General features: G+C 41.6%; 1 protein-coding gene across 2 annotated transcripts in view; it reads left to right on the forward strand.

Moving 5' to 3' along the window:
• SNAP25 (synaptosome associated protein 25) overlaps window positions 1–22,537 on the forward strand; it is a 63,542-nt gene that overhangs the window by 35,903 nt on the left and 5,102 nt on the right. The window contains exons 4-7 of one of the 2 annotated variants that reach the window (XM_063331266.1): window positions 7,036–7,084; window positions 15,375–15,492; window positions 19,730–19,855; window positions 21,988–22,132. In XM_063331266.1, the coding sequence (XP_063187336.1) occupies window positions 7,036–7,084; window positions 15,375–15,492; window positions 19,730–19,855; window positions 21,988–22,132 (438 nt within the window). Of the gene's footprint in view, window positions 1–7,035; window positions 7,085–15,374; window positions 15,493–15,629; window positions 15,748–19,729; window positions 19,856–21,987; window positions 22,133–22,537 lie in introns of both variants that reach the window. The other variant, XM_063331265.1, reaches the window with a different exon arrangement.

Raw genomic sequence — 22,537 nt, forward strand, 5'->3', positions numbered from 1 at the left:
TCCCGGAGCCTCATGCAGGCACCGCTCTGATGTCCTTGCCGTAACACTGCAAGTGGGGAAGGTGAGAAAGGCCCTCAGTCTGTTGCCCTGTCGTCTTTAAATACTTCCCTCTCCATAAACACTTGCAGCTATTTATAGGGCATTGGTCACCACAGCATTTAAATGCCACTTCTTTATGTATCTCTGAAACCTTCGTTAGGATTTGAAGGCTCATGAGATGTCCCAGATTGAACCCCAGAAGGGAAAAAACAATTCAGTCAGGCTTCCTTTCACCCTCTTCTTAACAAAGGGGTTTAAAAGTTGGAAATTCCCAAGCTCACTTTCGTTCAGAGTGCTCAGCCATCAGGTGGTGGAAAACTTTGCTCCCGCCTGACAGGACGTATTATTTTCAGACACCATGCGAGCTTTGGCTCTGGAGCTGGTGACATTTTTAATCAGGGTCATCAGCACTGACAGTCCCAGTACTCCTGACAAGCAGAGGAGTCTCCAGCAGAGACAACGGGAAGAAAATTACATCAGGTCCCACGTTCAGGAACAAGCACAAGCCCAGCCGTAGGCTTCATGGCCTTGAAATCAATCACGACTGTGGAGATCAATGGAGTCCAGTGGAGACAAAATTAAATTTCCATATACAGATAGACAGACAGATGGGTCATTGAGCATAGTCAGCATCGCTTCTCCTCCACAAACACTTCAGTTCTGGGCCCCTTGCAGCCCAAACATGCTCTTGTCTCACAAGCAATCTGTCCCTTTTTGCTGCTCAATTCCCTGGACATGCCATTTCTAACCATCACTTTAAGTCAACTCTGTGCTGGATGCAGCTCCTGCTGAAATCAATTCAATGACGTGGAAGAGAGTCTCAGATGGGTACCTCCACAAATGCAAGGCAGGAGAGCCTGGTGCCCCAAAATGCCTGTGATCTAAATAGGCAAGGCAGATGATGAGTGGGAAGAAAGAGAGGCGCAGGAAAGGGAAGTGATTTGCTCAGGGCCAAGCCATCAGTAAATATCAGCCCCGTCTCTCCTGAGCCGTATTTCTGTGACCTATGCACTGCTTGAGTCTTCCTAACATATTGAACCAGCATATTGTGAATGCCACTGTAATTTCAGTATTAAATCACAGCAAATGGCAAAGTGGGAGGAGAACTGGGACTGCTGAATTTACCAATGAATTTATGTAGGGCTCTAGCGCTTCTTGGAAGAGCTCAGCATCTCTCTGGACCTGGCTTTTATTCAGATGCTACAATATCTTCGTGATCAAATAGAGAAGTTTCTAAAACTAGCACTGAGTAGTCAAGGGAATTCTTCTACAATGAGCTGAATGTTATTTTCACTAATGCGACTACAAAAGACCTTTAAAATTTTTCCGTGGTCTAAACAGTTGGTTGATTACTCTGACCCCATTTCCTGGGCACTTTTAAAAAAATGCAGCATTTAGGGAGTGAGAGATTTTATACTGAAAAGACAAATAGTGAATGTCTTTGAAATTGAACTCGCACTGCTCTGATTTAATAGACCCAAAAAATCCAATTAGACGCCCTCGCTTAGCAGAACCTGTCTAGTGGGTAGAGATAGAAAATATTCTTTCTCAGTTAAAGAATGCTTTTTACTCTATTCTCTTGATACAGCAAATCTGTTTGTTATTCCTTACTCAGGAAAAGGATGCCTCCATGTTTAAGCATTATTACCATATACATATGTATGGATTCCTGTCATGGTTGGCTCTGCTCTGTTACATACTGGGAAAATAGAGAATAAACAGACTGAGTTGGCTCTGCTCTGGAGACAGAAGAGTGCCGTCCACCCCGGGGAAGCCCTATAGCAGTACAAGGCATCCTTAATGCTGAAATGTAGGTCATAGCCTGGGGGACAAAACCAATGTCCCCAGAAGACCGTGCCCTCTAGGCTAGGCTGCGTTTGGAGACTAAGCCCTGGTGCTGTTCCAAGGGAACGCCAGCAAGGAAAACCCAATCTGTTACTGCTTCTTATTTTTATAGCACAGCTTTGCAAGAAGCTGATTGTTTCAGTCCTAGCACAACAAGGGAAGCAGGGAGAAGTGGTGGGTGGCTGTTGTAAAGATACTGCTGCTTTGTCCCAAGGCAGGTACGTACTGGGATGGCAGACTACAAAAATCAGTTTGCTCTGTGGTGCCCAGCACACCCATTCAACACAGTTACATCTACACTGACCAGTGCTCATTCGAGCTACCCAGCTACTCAGTGCTATAAGTACCTCTATTTTATGATGATGCTGTGCAATGTTTGGGCCAAAACATAAAACAAAAATGAACTGAGGCAGAAGAAGTGAGACTAAATACACAGTTTGCGGCTGACCTTCTTATTTTCTTCTTCAAGTGTTTTACCTCTGAGCCAGCTTTAAGAACTGCAGAACAACACATGCAAGGGGAAAAGCCGTGAGTCTGCTATCATCTTCTAGTAGAACCACCACGGCCTTTAAAGAAAATCAATCATTGCAGTGTGGGAAAAAAGGCGGTTTCTAGCTATGATGCAGCAAGGGAAAAAAATATCCACAAGATCAGTACTGCAGAAAGCCCAGCAAGAAAGCACTTAGCGACATGTACAGATAAAAGGTCTGCTTTGTACATTTAAATCCAGACAGGACTACCTTCTCTCATATGCTGGGGGGGTTAAAGTCAAGTTTACTAACATATCAAAGCTGAAATGGTAAGCTATAAATGTTTGATAACCTCATGATGCTGCTCTACACAGACACTGAACAGACAGTATGCCATTTTACTAACTTCCTTCATTCTTGATTGGGAAGGGAGTTTCCCCGTGACATTTTTATCACAGTCAAATGTTCCTTAGTCATAAGAATAAAAGAAAAAACTATTCTATTCATTCAGAATTTGGTCCAAAGCTTGCCAAAGCTAATTGGAAAAACCCCTTTGACATCATTAGCTATTGGAACTGTTCTACTCAGAAAAGTGTTTTAATCTGTGTAATTCCACAGAAATACGTTTCTGGCACAGAGGAAGGTGGTTCATAATTTGGTCCTATGCAGGATTAGACCCCTTTGTCTATGTGAACCAGCTGGGTAGCGCTGGAGTCAGGGTTATCGCACTAGATGAAAACCAGGCACATAAGACTCTAGTGGGGCTTCACAGATTCGTATCAGCTGAGGATCTGAACCACAGGGTGAATTAACAGGCTGAGAAGTAACATGACTCCTTAATCAGACACAGAGAGACATTACAGTGTTAACAGGGTGATAGGGAACTCGGAGCAGGAGCTGAGGAAACGCATTATTATGGATGACTGAAAAAATGTTTCTTTGACCACATTTTTGTCTTTAGGGTGTTGACACTTCTCTTTAGTGTCTCTGGGAACTGCTAGCAATGTCCGCCTGACCTGGTACATAATTGTCTGTATTAATTTATTCAAAACAAACTCTATAATCCATATTGATTGAAGAAAAATTCTTCACTGAAGTGGAAGTTTATGTGTTCTTCACAGAACTGAGTGCGTATATCTGTTTTTCAGGGTATCTCCTGAAATGCAGAGAAAGTGAGTTCTAGAATTTGGATTCTGTATCTTATACATCATTCCCTTATACTGTTATGAAAATCACCCCTCAGCCTAAACCAAAGTTGGAGTAGCTGCCTTTTGTAGCAGGCATGGATAGGACGCAACACACTGTGGTCCTGGAGGGACTTGATGGGCCCTACAAGAAGTCATTCCAATTCTCTTCCTAGTTTTATGGCCACCTTGGGAAATTAGGCGATATAACAGCAATAATAAGAAATGATAAGAAATGAGGGCTGCTGAACACTCAGGACCAGCCAAAGCAAAGCATGGTCACCGGGCCCCTGCTGCGACCACGGCTCTTCTGTGAGCCTGTTATCAAGGTTTATGATCACTTGTTGTAAAACATATTCTTCTGGGCTGGCACTTTGCAAACACAGCTTTTGTCACCTCCTTTCTCTAAGCAACCAGTTTGAGTGTGTCTGCTGACATGTGCTCCCACCAAGACCAAGGGGAGTTTCAGTGATACTTTTAGTGCAGAAAACGCCAACATTGTCTGTGTTTGGGTCCCAAACACACTTGTGTGGCACATTTTTTTCCCTATATTCCTTTAAGTGAAGAGGTTTTTGAGGAGGTTTTGTAGTTTCCAGAGATGCCTCAGTCTGCTGTCACAGAGGGTCAGTTACTGAGTGTTTCTTTCCTGCTCAGACGTCTTGATGATGAGCACATTTTTAGAATAGTTCTGTCTTACAGAGATGTTTGGTTTTGAGCTATCTAAAAGATAAGTCACAATGGAAATGTGGAACTTTAAGGAGAGTCTGGATCTGTTTTAAATGTACAAATGTGATTTTTTTTTTTAATTGGCTTTACACAGTTATTTTTTTGTGAAAAAGCTGAAAATTAATCCTTAATAGAAACTTGGAACTGGAGGAGATTGTCACTTGATGTCTGAATCACCTCTCATCTTTGTCAGTGAGCATCTTTTTATTAGCTTCAATACGCTTTGGATTAGAGCTCAGATGCAGACAAGTATATTCAATGCACACCCTTTAGTATTTTCACATAAGTATTAATGCTGTGGCAGGCTGCTCTTAAGAGATACAGTATTTCCTGACAAAATTAAATGGCACTGATGGTCAGGTAAGTGAAAGAAAATTGCATCTCCTTCGCTCTGTGCAAGAATTTAATATGAAATACAAACCATAAGATCTAATTGCCAAGTTTGTCTCTCAGCGTAGGTCTTATTCAGAGCACGGGACACCTTAGCTGCATGAAGACAGTTAGTTCAGATGTTAAAAATTGCAGGAAAATAAGGTCAGAGGCTTAAAGAGCAGCAAACATTTCTCAGCCTGACTATGTTTGACTCACTGAAAGCCAACAAGTATCATACCACCAATTACGGGTTTGTGAGTCCAATATTTAGAAGGGCTCCATGTCAGACTTCACCATATTTACTCAACACCAAGACGACTAAGGATCTAAGCAGTTTCCTTGTTTTCGCATGAGGTATGTTTGTTGTAGTACACATAAATCTTTTGGGGTAAGACATCCTTGGGTATCACGAGCATAAAAAGAGCACAATAAAAAGCTAATGCACATCCAGTGCTCAGCAAATCTGACATCTGCCCCACAGAAAACATAAGATCATGAAAAGCAGTTTTCCTTACACTAAATAGGCAAATCTAAGATTCAGACACTAAGTTTCTAAAGGTTGCAAAAATAAAAGCTGACCGGGATTCAAGTAAATGCAGTGTGAGCTTGAAGGGAGGGAGAGCAGCAGCACATAGCTGACCCAACGGCAGTAGGGCACAGCAGACACTGGGGAGAGACAGGAGGTTTTTTCTCTCCACCTAGCAACTCATGAAGGATTTAAAAAAAAAAAAAAAAAAAAAAAAAGAAAGAAAGAATGAGCCAGGTTGCACAGACCTGATGTTTTTCCCAGTTTCTACAGTGATGTAGACATTAAAGACAAGAAAGGGAGTGCAGGGAGAGGCAGACGAGAGTGCAACAAGAGGCCTCTCGCATCCCTCTTGAACTGAGCATGATCCTCTTGATGCAGAGCAGAGAAGCACCAGCTGCACCAGTCAGACAGCCCTTGAGTGTGGCAGAGAGTCAGGCTTGTAGCTGAGCCAACGTGGGCAGCGCAGCGCAGGCCTGCCTGCGAGCATGGACCAGGCGGCTGATGGCCAGAGAGACTACACCGCTCCCAGAAAAAGAGATGAGCGATGGCTGTGAGCAGGGCAGTTGTGGGGAAAGATAATATGAAGTCCTTAATTTGCCTGAAGGAGGGCGAGGATGGCCTGAAAAGCAACAGGGACAGTCAGGACTCCAGGTTTCTGTTCCTCACCTTCCTGTGCAAATATGGGCATCTCCCCTGCCCTCTGCTAAATCGACACCACCAACTTTATCTCCTTCACAGGGGTATGGGTGGCTCTGTGTTCATGGGAGCAGCTGAACTACTGCTGCACATGTCCAGGTAACTCCCCTGGCAAGCTGTCAGGCCGCAGAGGATTTTACTTCCTCTGTTATTGAAATGCAACAATCAGGAGATCATTCAGGCCATTAATTATTCAGAGACATTATCACCGCTCCAAGCAGAATGGAGCTAGTTTCTCCTTCGTAATTAAAAAGGAGCTAATCTGATCTGTGATATAGCTTAGTATCACAGCACCCAGAAACCTGAGACACCTGATCACACCCCAGAGAGATGATAATGCATACAAAACCCGTACTTGTGAAAGGTGCCCTGCTGCAGATTTAGGCGGGTGGGAGCTCTGAATTGCTTGGCTTTTGCTCAAGTCCTGAGTCCAGCAAAGGCGATGATAAGATTCCCATTAACCTCTGTGGGAGCAGGGGTGTGATCAGCACACAGGATTTAAAAATCCTGCCTTCAAGCTCGATCCAAAGTCCATTGATGCTAAAGGTTTCTCTTGGCTGAAGTAAAACTTGGCTCAAACAACCCATATCTGTTAGATCTCCAAGCCAAAAAAATATGGCTTAATCCTATTAAATATTAGCCTGCTTTAAAATGGATTTCCTAAGTAGGTAAGCTTTCTGACTTCTGTGTTGCAAGCGCTGTGTACAAACCACTATGCCTCCTTCCCAAACAAGTTTGCGTCATACCTGTTTTCCTTGGGAATTTCTCCTGTGGGATGAACACACACCTGCAACGTCAACACCCCCTTCTCCCCTTCTCCTGCTTCAGAGAACTTGGAGATGAACCCTCTCTTTTTAGAAATTACTCTTGTGTCAAGTGATTATTTTAATCTCAAGGTGCAAAACTTTGTCTTTTCTGCAGTGGTTCAGTATCCCATTGAATCATGAAGGATTGATGGTATGAGAGTACCCGGTTCCTTACACAGTGTCCAGGCACATAAGGTCTTTGGACTGTGCCACCAGCCCCTTATGACCTTGTCATTCCTTTCACTGTTTTTCTTTTGTCTTCCTATGTCCCGTATCTAGGGCTGAGTGTTCCCTCACTGATCTCTCTTTCTCTCTCTCTTTCTTCTCCCCCTCTCTCTCCTTACCTTGCTACCACTATTGGGATGTAGAGTAAAGATGCTGGTATCAGGACTTTGGTTATGTTGGATGAGCAAGGAGGTAAGTTCAGATTGCTTCAGTAAGGAAGTATAACCATTCTCAAAGTACTGTACTAACTGTGTGCAATCCTGAAAACGAGGGCCAGAAAATACATTGTGGTTGTGCATGAGAACCCCAAAACCTCTTTGCCTTTATCTTCATTGTCTGACAAAGGCACATGCAACTACTGCGTAAGAGTCTGAACTTCTTTTGATCTGTTTCCCATTAATGTCAGAGAGCTGCAGGCTGAACTCATCCAAATTACCATTTTTTTTCAGCAAGGTTTGGGTCAAGATCCAGCTACATGATGAGAAGATTTGCCTCCATAAGTGTAAAATCCGACATTATTTATGCAGGTGCAATGTAATTTTCTGACTTGTTTTAACCACAAGTAAAAGGCATGCAATAAATGCATTGCAAAAGAAGGTAAACCAGGTTTAGTTTGTGTAAAATTCATTTGATTTTTGTATAGAAATGTCAGTGAGGATAACAGGAATTTAACATTAAAAGCTACACCACAATCAGCTCATTACAACTGGACATATAGGAGCTTTCAAGCTTAGATGAATTCCTGTCTGTGGATGACAGTGACAAAGACAGCGCTAGATATATTCAATACATTCCAGGAAATTACATTTTTGCCCTTCATAATATTACAAAGAAGTGGGTAGCTTCCCTCTCCAACAAAACTATTAAGTCCTCATTTGCTGCAGACCCACAGCACCAGCAAAATGGTGTCTCCAAAGAGAAGTGAAATCAGCAGAGCATAAATTTCTGCTACTCTATATCAAACCAACCCCCCAAAAAGCCCTTGTTGTTATTTACTATGTGGCATCATACAAAACTGTACTAAGAAATGTTTTCTACAGAGGTAATGCTGTATTACTCATCAAGCCCAGACAATGATTACAAGCAACGGTACGGCATTGTTGGGAAATGGGCTGCGGAACCTGACAGGCCCTTTCCATCTGCAATGTCCCTGCCTCCCTGGCAGTAAAATGAATGAAAAGTAATAACAGGGCCTAAACAGAAAGTATTTTCTCTTATTTGCTTTTTTGTGTGGGTCTCATTCCTTCCCCCCTACCTCCCCCTTTAGGGAGAAGAATTTAACCTAACCAAATTTTGCCGCATCGATTTGTCTTGACAAGAAAAATATTACAGAGAATATTTTGTTGCTTTAAAAAAAAATTTTCTGAATAATGGAAGTAAAAGAACTGCACTGAATACAGAAAAACAGAAATTACTTATGTTGAAACAGATATGGCACCTGTCTAAATAATGTGTTTTGTTTCAGAAGTGAATTATACAGCTAAAATAAATCACAAATATTATCAAAGGAAGTCCATAAATATCCAGGTCTGTCTTGCGATGTAATTCACAGGCAGATCAGCAGAAACTTCAGTGGCTCCTATAACTTCCCTTATGCTTAGTGGTGGGAAAGTATGTTTCTGTTCTCTGACTGTTATTTTTCCACAGATTGCTGGGGGGGTTATTTTGTTTTTAACCCTGAATTTTGTTTTTCACTTTGGAGTTCTACTATTGCTAAAGCCCTGTGTGCAAAAGTTGTCTGACCAGCTCTCGAGTCGTGCTAGGAAGTCGTGTGAGCCAAGGAGCTGAGACTGGACCCACTGACCTCTTTGGAGTCCAGGGAACTCAATATTAAACTCTTGTTGACACTGAAACCTGAAATGTATGTTGTATGGCCAGAGATGCAGTTAGTCGATAAGTACAGGAAAGAAACAGACAATTTAAAAGCCTCTTTAAATTGGTTATGGTCATGCCTTAAGTGGTTCAGTAAATTTAGCTTGTGACTATATGGTATGGGTTTCTCAAGGAAAACAGCCTAACAATTCTGCAAATCCTGGGAATATTGTAACCACTGTACTACGCTAAATGTTTAATTAAGTTTTGTCCATTTTAGCCACATGCAGCTGTAATAATTCCTGATTTTATTTTTTTTTTTTAGTGATAAAGGACTTATTATATTATTGGGCAAAAACCGCTAATGATGACTTTGAACCCTCTGTAATTAGTGCAATGTGTGCAACCCACGGATGTCTCAGCAGATTATCAGATTAAGGAAATAATTTGCTAACACTGCCATGTGATCTCTTTTCAGCTGACTGCACAAGTCACTTAAGATTATTAGGTGTTAAATAGACAAAAAACATGACATTGATCTTTCCAGTAGGCGGCAAGCAGAATATCTAATCTCTGCAGTTGCTCGAAGCTCTATTTCTAGGTTTCCTTATAAAATTGCTTGCTTTGAAGTTAAACAGACCTCACAAGGAAAACTTCGTTGAGCTGATCTCAATCTAAATAACGCAAAGCAGAACTCATTTTCTGACATCAATATGCAGAAGTCTTTGGGATCATAAAAGGGAATAAGTCAACACAGTTTTACAACACCAATGTATAAATTGGTCTCTATACAATAAAGCCAGCCTGGCTAGCTCCTATTGCCTAAACATTTAGGACAGCTGGCTGCGCAGCAGACCACAGTCTGTTATGACCCTACAGAGATGTGGAGCTTCACAAGAGCTTTCATGACTCCTCTTTCACAGAGAATGGGACTGCCATAAAAACTAGAGACCTCTCCAGTGCCCTTTGAAGTCACTGGGAATCTGAGTGGGCTTTTGGAGTAGTACCTCTGCAACACCATGAGTCACCATTTTTTGAGCTAGGTCTTATCACCCAAACCAGTTCAACTCAGTTCTTCCCCTCAGGAACCCACAGGAAAGAGCTGAGAGGTTAGATTCTCCATGTTGAGATTTTTTTCCGTCAGGGAGAAAGCCTTTTCCAGACCCTATGTGCATCCATAATGCTTGCATTTTTTTTAAACCTAGCCTTGAGTCGAGTTCCCTTAATTAATTATTTAAATATAAATTTGTACATAACACTTTAAATGAAAATATTTACATTTTACACTAAAAATGTCGTTCTGCAATGGATTATTGAGCAGTTGCAATTGCTCTGCTTCATTAAATATGCCTTTGAAACATGTTTAGAAAAATTTTAATATTTGGATGCATGTTGTTTAAAAGCAGACTGTAGAAATGAAACTGATAGCACAAAGTGGGGATATGAAGATAAACCTGAATTGCTGACATAGCAGGTCATAGCTCTCTTCCTCCAAAGGAAACTCCCATCGCCTGGGAGTATCAGCAGCCAGAGATATTTGGACCTTCAAGGATGTTTTTTTGTGTGATGATGCCCCCACGCAGTTTATTACAAAAGAATTTTGCTCTTGTATTCAAAATGGCGTGCAAGGGAGAAACTTTTCCGGTAACAACAGTAGCAACACAGCCATTTTTCATCCAAGACAAGATAGAGGAATAGCCACAACTTTGATAAGCCACAAAGAAAATGTCAATGCACCACACCATCAGCAAATGCATAACCAGCAATGCCAGAGAACACAGAAAGTAGCTTCATCTACCCAGCAGATCTGTACTGCAGATCAAGTTGAAGTACGGAGATAAAACTTCAGAATAACTGGGTGATCCTACAAGTAGAACGGTTGACACCAAGTGCTAGATGACATCTACAGTTTTTGCATGAGTTGCAAGGTTTATGGGTTTGTATGAGTTATGGCTGACCTGTTTCTACGGCACCAGAGAAACAACTGCAGTAAATACAAAGATATTTACCATTTACCATTCTTATCCATCAGAGAGCAAAACTATGGCCCCTTGCATAGGCGCCTTCCCCAGCTTATCTCCTATTCAACAACTACCACGAGACTTGATAGGCAGTGAGATGACAAAAGCAGGGTTGCTAAAGGTGTTCCAACACCTATGAGTTGAGCTGATCAGAGTCAGAAATGGTTTGCTAATTAGCAAAAAAAAAAAAAAAAAAAAAAAGGTAACTATCCAGATTCTACAGGAAAAATGGAATTAATTATGTTGAAAGTGTAGCACAGAATAAAAGACAGACAGCCTCCCCACAGAAGCAGGCTGTGCCTTGTCTACTGTTATTTTTAGCACAGCTACATGTGGGCTCACAAGCACCCCCCACCAGTTCTCTTCCATTTGTACCTGTGCTCAGCAATGCCTCTCAGAGCGGAGCTAGGTCAAGACTCAGGATTTCTGAAAAGGCTGTCCTAGAAATGTACTTCACTCCAATATGATTCTCCTTTCTGGAAAATGGGATCACTGAGTATTATCGAAAACAGTTAATCTGCCGACTCTTTCAAATTCAGCCCTCTTGTATGCAATTATGATTACAATGTGCTCTTAGATGCCCTTTTCTTTTTCCCCCCCTCTAATTAAAATTATCCTTGGTGGAAATTGCTTCATTGCACAATACTCCAGACAAAGGAGCAAGTTCCCTTCACAGGCATTTAACTGACATTCAAGCACAGGCCCCAGATCCTGACCACTAGTCAAAGAACATTTGTTATAAATTACAGACGCGGATGCAAAGGTAGCGCAACACCACGCTTGCCCTGTCCTGGTCCTGTATCCAACACTGTATTAAGATGCTTTTGCAGCTGTGTTTGCTCAAGAGACCACAGGAGCAGCTGAGGGATGCCCTTGCTACAGCTTCCCTCTCCCAGCCACTTCCCCAGATCTTCCCCAGGTGGGGATTTGCCAGGCTGCTACGCAAGATCCTAGCAAAGACCCACTGGAAAAGGCCCACAGTGCTACAGTAAAACTAACAAGACTAGCTTATGATCCTTCAGTTGCCTATGGTTTTAATACAGAAGTAATTCATAAGTATAACAATCAAAGTAAAAAAATATCCTTTCTTGTATCCTAAGGTATGCCATTAGTTTGCCATAAGAAGATATACAGCTACTACATTTGAATCAAAGTGACATTCTCGGACATAAAAGAGTATCAATATGCAAAAAGGGCTAGTAATCAGCAGAGCTTCCTAGAAAAAAAAAAGAAGGAAATCTCAATGAAACATACCTCTGACATGTATTCTGCTTCCAGACAACATCAATTCTCTTATATATCATATATGGTATATAAACACATATATAGATGTAGTATATTCAAAGAATACTGCAAGAAACTATCAAATGATGTCTGAACTGTGACCTTGAAGTCCTTCTCTAAATGGGAGATAAAGGACATGATCTTTTGTAGGTGTGAATTTGCGTAGATTGATGGCAATGTATGCCAGCAGACTGTCTTCCTTAAAACCTTTAATACAATACTCAAAGTTGGAATAGGGAAGGTCTATAAAAACAGACATTAAGTTAACCTTCTGATAGCCACCTGATTTCTTACCAGCAGTGATTCATTCTGGGACAGATTTTAATTTTAATATCAGTTATATCAAAACAAATCCAGAGTGACCCCATTCAGTTAATGCCTCTATAATATTTATGCCTCAATAATTGTGGTTAGACTCATGAATCTATTTCCTTGCCTGTGGGACCAGATCTTTGACAGGTATAAATCGGTGTTGCTCCATGAAGCCAGCCTAACTACACGGATTTAAACTGGTTAACAATCCAGCCCACGACATTAACAACTAGCAAATGGTTTTAGGAGCAGCAGCCAGCTGTCTAGACTTCTGGGCTACAAATATGACATAGGCTTTTTTTTTTTTTTTATTACACTGATGAAGTTTTCTTTAATGGAAGATAAATTAGCTGTGGGTCTCTTTTCTATTCAGAAATAATACGGGCATCACACACAAATCCTGAAGCAGGATAAATTAAGTCAGATTCCTGGAGAGAGCCATAATTTAAATGAAAGTCTTTGAGTCGTGTCGAATATACTCTTCAATTAGCACTCATCTATTCAGGCAGGAAACAGGGACAGTAAGTTCAAAAGGCCCTACTACGTACCTGGCTTCACAGAATGTGCATCTGAGCAAGGAAACACGTTTAGACTGAAAACCATTCACGGAACCAGATCTAGGACTGATCCCTGCAGTCTTACATGCATTTTCTACTGGCCAGACAAAGATAGAAAAATACAGGCAGCAAAATCAGTGGAAGAAAGGTCATTACTTCTTGTCCCTTCCAGTGTCAAAATATACACATGGAAACAGCCTTCTTTTAACTGAGAGCCCTGAGAACCAGCCAGGCTCCACAAACACAGGTCTCACAAGCAGTGGGTGGGAATCCATAACAGAAATTCAGCAATTCCCATCACACAGCATGAACCAGCACAAAAGCCAGCTCACGCTCCCGCAGCTGCTTCCCACAGCAAGAGCCAGCGCTGCCCAGCGACGCAGGAGCAGGCAGGACTCCGAGGTAGCGAGGAGCAGAAGCACTTAGAGGAGTATCACCTTCTACCACATGCTCACGTTTCTGATAAGACTGACAATCTGTGGCTACAAACTTGAACCAAAGCTTCTGCTAAAGCCTCCAACTAAAACGTGCATTGAAACAACCCAACCTTGTACTTCTGCTTCTTGGCTCAGCAGTTTCAGGTTTCCTTCTGAGTTTCCCAATCCTTCACACACATTATATGTGCCCCTTTTAGAGGACACTGCGAGGTAACTCTGATCCTCTAAATGTATCCTTGAATTTGAGATCAATAACTCCTTGGTATCAGGAGGCAAACACATCCAGCTGAGGAGAATGAGAACTGACAGTTGAAAAGCAGATGCAGCTGGCAATACTAACATGGCACCTCTCCTCCTCAAAGCTCAGCCTCATGCAACAATTAAACAAAGAACACAAGTTCAATATTTGAATTATTTCAGTTTGAATAATTTAGGCCAGGATTTTCAAGGCCCTCTAGGGGTGAGATGCCCAATTCCCATTAAAATTAATTAAATAAAATTAATTTTAATGGGAATTGGGTATCTAAATCCCCAAGAAAGCTTTGAAAATCTAAACCTCAATTGTTATTAGAAACCCAAGTAAGAAATCAGGCCTATTGCTTTGTACTGACGTCAATATGCACATGATTTTTTTTCTAAAATCACTTTTAAAATTTTTTTCTTCTCGATAAGGCTCAGTTAACGTCAGAGATAACATTAAATTTCTCCTATAACCAGTGCTCTCTTCATTCCTTTCCTCTCAGTTCTAATTCTGTGTTTATACTTTTTTCTATTCAATATGGGGAATAGGGACGTACTTGTGTTTTACTGGAATTGCTTTACTTTGCCTCTTTAGGTAGTTACAGTTTTTACTGGATTGAAATGCCACTCCAAGTGACTGCCTCATCCCATGTAATACTTATTTGGGTTTATCCATCATGGAACAAATTGTGAGGCTTTCCACCCATGTAAAATGGCATTGCTACTCCAGACTTTACATCAGTGAAGGACCCATTCCTACAGTTTTACATTGTGGCATTCTGTTCCTCAAGGCTGCTATTCTCAGCTTTTGTAGTGAAGAAATTTACACCTAAAATTATCCTGAGCTACCAAGTCACTAAGAAAACCCTACCCTTTCATCAGCCTTAGGTGGAAATAAGCCAAATTCTGTTTGATGCCAGCAGAAAGACAGTGCCTAGTTACTGGCCTTGGTGTTTTGATAACTTGCCTTGGAACAAATCAGGAGTGACCCCACTGGAAAACATGAGTCTTCACCCAATGTTTGTTTTCACAAAATCCCTTGGGGACACAGACAATGAATGCCACAGCCAACAGTCCTCTTTCAGTGAGCATCAGGCTCCTGAGCTGGTTGTAATTCCTCTGTGTACACTGGGGTTACTCCAGATTTGCAGCATCCACACTAGAAAGAAAACCAGCCCTGAGGCCATACTCAGGTTAGAAATTAATATCCAATACCAATCAAAGTGGTAGGTCTCAGTTTCCTCAGCCTCTGGAAAAAGGAATACTTGGACACAACTCTTAACAGCTCACTGTACTCTGGTACTGTTACTACCAGCTCTCCCACTCAGTTACTCCCTAATCAAAGCAATTACACTGCCCAAAATCACCTAATTCCAAGGGATTTGTAAGCATAAGTAACTGAAGTATTTTCCATGGAAAGACACCATTTCTTTTGTATTAACGTACATAAATGCAAAATAATAACACTTTATCTTTCTTTCTCTTGGATGTCATTGGTGTCTTAGTAAGTGGATGTACTGTATTATGTTTCTGGACCTTAAACTTTATAACCCTTCCTTTCTACATCATTACATCTCGTTTAAATTGATATATTTCAAACATCTTCCTCCTTTGTTTTACTCTTCCCATGTTAGCAAAAAACATCTTCGGCATCGAGTGCAGCATACACCCTTTCAACAATGCATCAGCTCAGATTAATGCATTGTAATGGCATTATTAATTCAGTTCTACATGGTCATTTTTCATGTTCTGTTGAAGACAAAAGCAAACAAACAAAAATACAATTCATTCCACACTGTCATCCCTTTGTCCTGACCAGAACAACTCGATCGTGTTGAAGAAGGCATGAACCATATCAACCAAGACATGAAGGAGGCCGAGAAAAATTTAAAAGATTTAGGGAAATGCTGTGGCCTTTTCATATGTCCTTGTAACAAGTAGGTACTGGGTACCGGCTCTGCTATGTGGTGTCCAGTTTTTTGTCACAGTGAATGTCTGAAGTTTTTGTCTTTTTTTTCTTTGTCCTTTTCCATCTGCTTCATTCTGTGGGGATAAAATACTTGTGTTTAATCAGAACAACTGGAACGCATCGAAGAGGGAATGGACCAAATCAATAAGGACATGAAAGAAGCAGAAAAGAATTTGACGGACCTAGGAAAATTCTGTGGTCTTTGTGTCTGTCCATGTAACAAGTAGGTGCTGCCTGCCTCATCTCTTTGAGCACTTAAGGCTGATCCCAAAGGCCTTGTGAAGCTCATCCTTGCTAGGCACACGGACAGGATGAGCATGTGGCATGCAGAAAGAACGATTCTGGTTCAAATGCATTCATCTCATAGCATAGACAACTGACTGGGAATTACTGTAGATGCATTAAAATCAGGCATACTGCAGTGAAAGCTTCACTGTTGACACCTTTTAATGGTAAAAGTTTCAACATTTTACACAAAGTGTACCGAGTGGTTCCATTTTCCAGCAAATAAAAACACTGGGGCTACCTTACTCCTGGAGACCCTAAATTTTGAAACATATTTTCACAAACAAGTTAATAAACAAAACAAAAAAGCTGAAAATGCAGAAAAGGTCATAGTAAACATTACTCCAAATTATGGATGAAAATCACACAACATTGTTCAACAGAAATAGTCCTTAATGAGATCTTGAAAGAGATATGATGTTTCACAATTGGAACCCAACTTGAAATGGTTTTCATCCTGCCATAGGCAGCAAATTTGAGAAAACTTGAACATGTCATGCCAAATTTCTCTCGTTTGGGTAGCACGTACACTAAGCAGAAATGTTGAAATGCATTGAATTTGCTTGCATGCCATCACACTTGAACGAAACCGTCCTCCAAGTAACGCAAAGCTTGTTTTAAGTGCCAAATGGAAATGCGATGTGCAGTTATGTGGGTGTAGGAAATCAGGGACAAAGTGGACCAACCAGGAGTCCTTGAGGAACGGCAAATCCAGCATGCAGCGAGTAGGCATGCAACCAGGTTATGGTGAAAACACTCCTAAAGGGTTGGCCAGAGATTGCGCAGGAAACAAAGCAGAGTAGAGTGGCTCTGTAGGGTTATACTCCCTTTCTGCGTGGCACAGATACTTTTTCACAGCCGGGGCCTAATCCTACTGTGATTATCAAGATCAAATGAGAACGCGCTGTCCTGGAGTTCAGTGGGTATTTTGCCAGAAATCAGAACGGTAGGACTGGGTTTGTGCCTTATCAATCGCCATTTATTTTGAAGTTAATTCCCCTGGGACATGATACAGATACCACCTCAGCTTTAAAAAAAAAAATCAATTTTGCTCCTGCATACCAAGCCACAAATACTTTGGTGGGCTGAACATTTTGCCCAGAATAGGTGTACTGTTGTCTTGGTGTGCAGAATAGGAGAGAGGCAAGGAGGAATTGAAAGAGCTACACACACATACAGCCTTTTTCAGTGGGACTGCCTGCTCTGATACTGGCTTTAGCCCCGCTGTCCTGCACCAGAGGACCCAGCACAGAAGAGCTGCAGGTACAAGAGTATGCAGCAGAAACTTTACATCTCCCACACTCTAAAAACTGTCGCAACTTAAAGAGGAACACTGTCCTGGCTCACTCCTGCTGGTGAAACCTGGCATAACACCTACATCAGAAGTTCACTCTTGAGTACAAAAAAATCCAATGTATTTTGCAGAAATTGTCGTGTTTCAGAGCAGCTTTCATATCCGTACTGTAGGAAAGGCTGCTCAGAACTGACAGCCAGCCCTGTGGCATGGATGGGGTTAGCTCCTGACACATAAAATATTTACCTTAAAATATTTACCACTTCGCTATAATTGCAGTATCATGAAGTCAATAGATCCAGGAACAGAAAGATAGTGCATGCTTTTGATGTGGGGGATGTTCATTTTTAAAGGTGTCTCTTCCCCGCTTTAAGGCAGTATTCTGACCTTTGCAGTCTGCAGACAGATTTGATAAACTAGCACTGCTAATTAGTCAATGTGTTCCGAAACAGAGTATGGATGAACAATGCTTTTAGAGACTGTTCCTTGAATCACTATGCCAGGAATCAATTGGTACAAATAGGATGATATTCTGAGAAGTGGAGTGTAGGAGGGAGAGAAATCCATACAGTTCTGAGCATTAGTATCACCATGATCCCCTAATGCTCTGCTGGCTGGTGGTAAATTAATGGTATACATTTCAAAAGATGAACCATTTCACACATAATTATACTCTCCTACTTGTAAATGCAACTCTGTGAGCCTTACCAAAAGGTATGGCTTGATTCTACATTCTTAAGAGACACAAAATGCCCACGGCATGAAACTTTGACCAGACTGCATTCAAAAGCACAACTACTATTGACTGTCAGCAGACCCAGACTCCACCTGTTGACTTTAATGGGAAGTCCACAAGAAAACAGGGATCAAACTCTGGGTGTATAAAATCCCCTGCCTCAAACACAGAGACTGTCTCACTCACAAAGTTGCACAGGCCTAAAGAACAGGCAAATACCTCAAAACATATGTGCAGCAAGAGAACTACTTTCACTCATTTCTAGAAAGATCAAAGCTGATGTATAATTTTCGAGAACTAAGAACAAATAACCTAGCCATCTTCTTTTTAAGTCTTCACAAATTTTAATGGAAATAAGCAACAAAATATATATGTAGGAAAGATCCTCTCCTCATCTATATTTTAATTCTATATTGGCGCATACGACACATCTTCATGCTCAACAGATGCTGAGCTGCTTCAGGGGTCATGGAGTGAACATAACACCAGAGATGGGTTTGTTGTGTCTTTTCACAAATTCCACAGAAGCACAGTCAGTTTCTCCCCCAAAATCCATGCCACAGGGCTGTTTATATGACTGATTGGAGCTGACTGAGGAACAGGGAAATTGTGGAGATTTGCAGTTCCCAACAGCTTTGTTGGAAACTGCTCCATTTCCAGAATAAAATCAAGAACTTATACCTACAGACCCCAAACACTCACTGTTGAAGAGTTCAGTCTCATCTGATGACCCCAGTGACAGCAACCCTAAATATGCTGCACATGCTAATCTGCCACTGAAGGTATGCCTGGATTTTAATTTTCTATCCATGGCAGCTCAGTCAAAAATGGCTCTCTGAAAGCTGATGTAACTGTCATAAACAACAAATATAACAAGTTGCTAGGCTATTTTGAAGTCCTGTGGTTTAAAGCTCCTGAAGGAAGTGATGATCCATTTTTGCCTGTGTCTTGCTTATTGTGAAGCCTGTTACTGCTGATGCATTAAGAGTATGATGAACTATTGGGGCAACTGTGCTTAGTGAGAATGCTTCACTACTTATTCATGCCTGTAGCTGGTGCATGAAGAAAATGTAGAAGAATTTCCCTTTCTGATGCTAGATTGCTTGTATCTTTTCTTTTCTCCTGCACTCATTTCACTTCTGCCTATTTTACTTTTTGTCTCTGTGGACAAAGGTTTGTACATCAACTGTCGATGTATGATTACTATTTTCAAGTACCGATATATTATTTGAAAATCTAATGAACGCTATGAATTTTATGAGAAAATCATCCCCAAATCACCCTGGGAAAGGTTAGTGGCTTTAAATGCCTATTAATGCCACATATACGTTAAAAAACATCAACAGAAGCCCAATCTTCTGCCTGGCGAAATGTTAAAATCTAGCCAAATCCATTTTTCTCTAAGAGGGTGTGTTGCTGTGATGTGATGTACACACTATACTTGGCAGTTTTGTTTTTTTATGTCTGTCTGCCAGTACGTTCTTCTGTGTTTGATGTCAAAACGTATGTGTCACTGAAATTAAACAATGTTTTCTACTTATCTGTATTTCTTCTCTTCTTGTTTTTTCTTTTTCCTTATTTTTTTTTTCTTCTTTCTGGAAACTAAGTCAACATCCAAAAACCTGTGTGCGGTGTTGTGGACTTGACAATTGCAATTCACCCTATTGGAAACAAAACTTCTGACCATCACAGTTGTTGTGGCAGTAAAGTGAAAAAAACAAAAACAACCCCCCTCCTTTTATTCAGGCTTATGATATATCGGTATACAATCAATGACTCTCTATCTGAAAACTCATTTGCTTGATTCAGCTTTTAGCTTGGAGAAGTAAAGAGTTTTGCATTTGTCCTTGTCCACTTGATGCCTTGTTACTCATCAACTTTTTTGTATAGGCTTAAATCAAGCGATGCTTACAAAAAAGCCTGGGGCAATAATCAGGATGGTGTTGTAGCCAGCCAGCCTGCACGTGTCGTAGATGAACGGGAGCAGATGGCCATCAGTGGTGGCTTTATCCGCAGGTGAGCCTTTTTATCCACTGTTTTCTCTCTTTTCTCCTCGTCACTGATATATTTAGATTTCTTCCATATGGTCATGAGTTCTGTGATGCTCATTAACTCCTTCAGTGGTGCTGGGTAGTGTAATGGAGTCAATGTTTTCCACTGAGTTGTGGGTGCTAAGACTTAGATTGATAGTGATTCGGACAGTGGCTAAAGACCTCCTGTGTCTACTGACTTCCCCTGGCCCTGTGGGTGCCTACCTGAGCTGGTGCAAAGGCTGGTTATGTTGCTGGAAATCTTGAAAGTCAGGGTCCTAGTCCCGAGAACCAGAAGATGCTTGAAAACGTGGCCCTAAACCTTCTTCCTTGAGACTGCCCAGATTTGAGCAATAATTAAAATAGAAATAATATCTATTTGTTTACTTACAGCAGCAATATGAGGTTGCAGATTGTCAGGGCCAGTCAGTGCTGTCCTCTGCACTCCAGCTCCCTGGCATGAACAATGTGCTTTTCCTGGGGGCCTTATTATCAGTCTCATTAATAATAGCGTTCAAATGCCTCAGAAATGAAGTGTCAGATAAATACTAGTTTATTGTTATTATGTCTCAAGATATGTACTGCTCATTATCCATCCTTGCCAGAAGATGTACCAAAGGATCCAGCGCCCCTTCCTCTCTTTTCAAAAAGAAAACAGCCTCAGGCTCTCTGCCAAAGCACCGAGCCAAGCGCAGAGCTCGGAGCACATTTTTAACTAGAGGCACACCACTTCTCTGCTTGTGTCTGTCCAGAAAAACTCACTGAACAGGGAATGATGCCCCATTCCTCAGCTGCTGTAAAGCCATAACCACGGAAAAACATTGATGCTTTAGTGGCAACCCCTGCGCATTCAGATGAAAGCCAGTTTGAAACACACAGCTATACTAATGGCAACCAAACTGCAAACTTTCAGCAATACATAGGGATCCAGCAATAAGTACATACTGATTACAGTGCTTATAGAGCATGTATTTAGATGACAATGCTATCAGCTGAATGGATAAAGGCATACCAGTGGGCAAAGCTTTGATCTCTGAAGATTAAGGACACTGAATTAATAAGCAATTATCTTTCCGAAAACTATTATCCACTTATTTTTTTTGGCTGCTGTGATAAAGGGAAATCAGTGTGATAGAAACAATGCTGTCATGCAATCTGGAGCGTGGGATGGAGCTGCCATTTAAGTTTGCTGGGTCTGCCGTTCACTTTTTTTTTAATTTCTGGATGGCAGCCCCACCAAAATGAAGACTGGGGTGTGATAACAGAATAGCAGTGGAGGAAGTTATGCTACACCATAATTGTTCTGCAAATAGCCTGTAGCACCCTTTTGGCACCTATGTTAACACAAATTGCACTAGAGACTCAAAGCAGTGATTTTCTGAGGGGGACCCATGGACCTTGCTTTTCCCTGCATCGGTTACCACATGCCTCTCCAGTCACTGGAGCACTGAACTGGGCCTTGGCTCAAGTGTAAGTTTTTTCTTCTAAAAAACCAAGTAACTGAAAAAGATGACTCTAAAAGGAAAGACAAAGGATCTTTACTAAAGCCAGTAAATCTGAGAGAAGCTGCTTCTGTCATTTACCAGAAATACATTTAATTAAATAGGATGTTAGGTCAGGATTTTCACAGCTGAAGCAGCTCTTCCACAGCATTTCAGTGAGCCCCAAGGGTAGGAGGACTGGACAGTATCCATTAGCTATGTGTAATTCAAGGATGGGAGCTGGTATAGATTCAATTCCACATTTCCCACGTACTCTAATCACGCACGGGTCCAAATGGAGCACCTTCATTCTTTGTTTGAGAAGGACCATCACTAGCAGAGAGGTGCAGTATGTGGTACAGACAAGCTCAGGCAGCAGCACTTCTAGGAGCAGTGGGCACAAGCAGCACAAACGGAGCCACAATGAACCCAGACAGTTAATCCCAACATCCGAAAAATAAGCATGTAAAGATTTTCAGGCTAGCTACTTATTAATCTCTTTTCTTCAAAGCTGAGCACAGCAGCAAGCTCCTCAGGTGACAAGTGGAGGAGGATGCAGAGGAGGTTTTGGGTGAATCAGAGTTTCAGGGGGAACCTCCTCTGTCTCTGCTTCAAATAATTGTTTTTTCCCGCCCAGGGTAACAAACGATGCCCGGGAAAATGAAATGGATGAGAACCTTGAGCAGGTCAGCGGCATCATTGGCAACTTACGTCACATGGCCCTGGACATGGGCAACGAGATTGACACACAGAATCGCCAGATTGACAGGATCATGGAGAAGGTGAGAGCTGACGTTTCTAAGAGGACCCCAAAAGGGGCTGTGTTTTCCCTTCTGCAAGCACGGGCTGTGCATGCTGCAGTTTTTCTTCAGCTCAGAGAAGGGCAAGGGACAGAAATAGCTGCTAGAGCTCCTCTCTCTTCTCCCACCAAATCATTGTGCCACAGCAGAGCTTGTTGCTGTGGATCTTCAGTAACCTCCAATGCAGGTCAGAATGAACCCACACTGTTGGGTTTTCAGGACAACAGCTGGTGGGGGAACCCCTTAGCACAAATCAAGGCTCCTTCTGCAACAGCTTTGGGAAAGGATAAATGCCCTGAGCTTTGCAGAACCTCAGGGCTTGGGTCTCAATGCCCTGGCACTTCCTGGCAAGTTTTAAGCTTTCCTGGACTTTCCTTCCTTTGGAAA

The sequence above is a fragment of the Chroicocephalus ridibundus genome, chromosome 3, assembly GCF_963924245.1.
Source record: "Chroicocephalus ridibundus chromosome 3, bChrRid1.1, whole genome shotgun sequence".
In the NCBI taxonomy this organism is placed as follows: domain Eukaryota; kingdom Metazoa; phylum Chordata; class Aves; order Charadriiformes; family Laridae; genus Chroicocephalus; species Chroicocephalus ridibundus.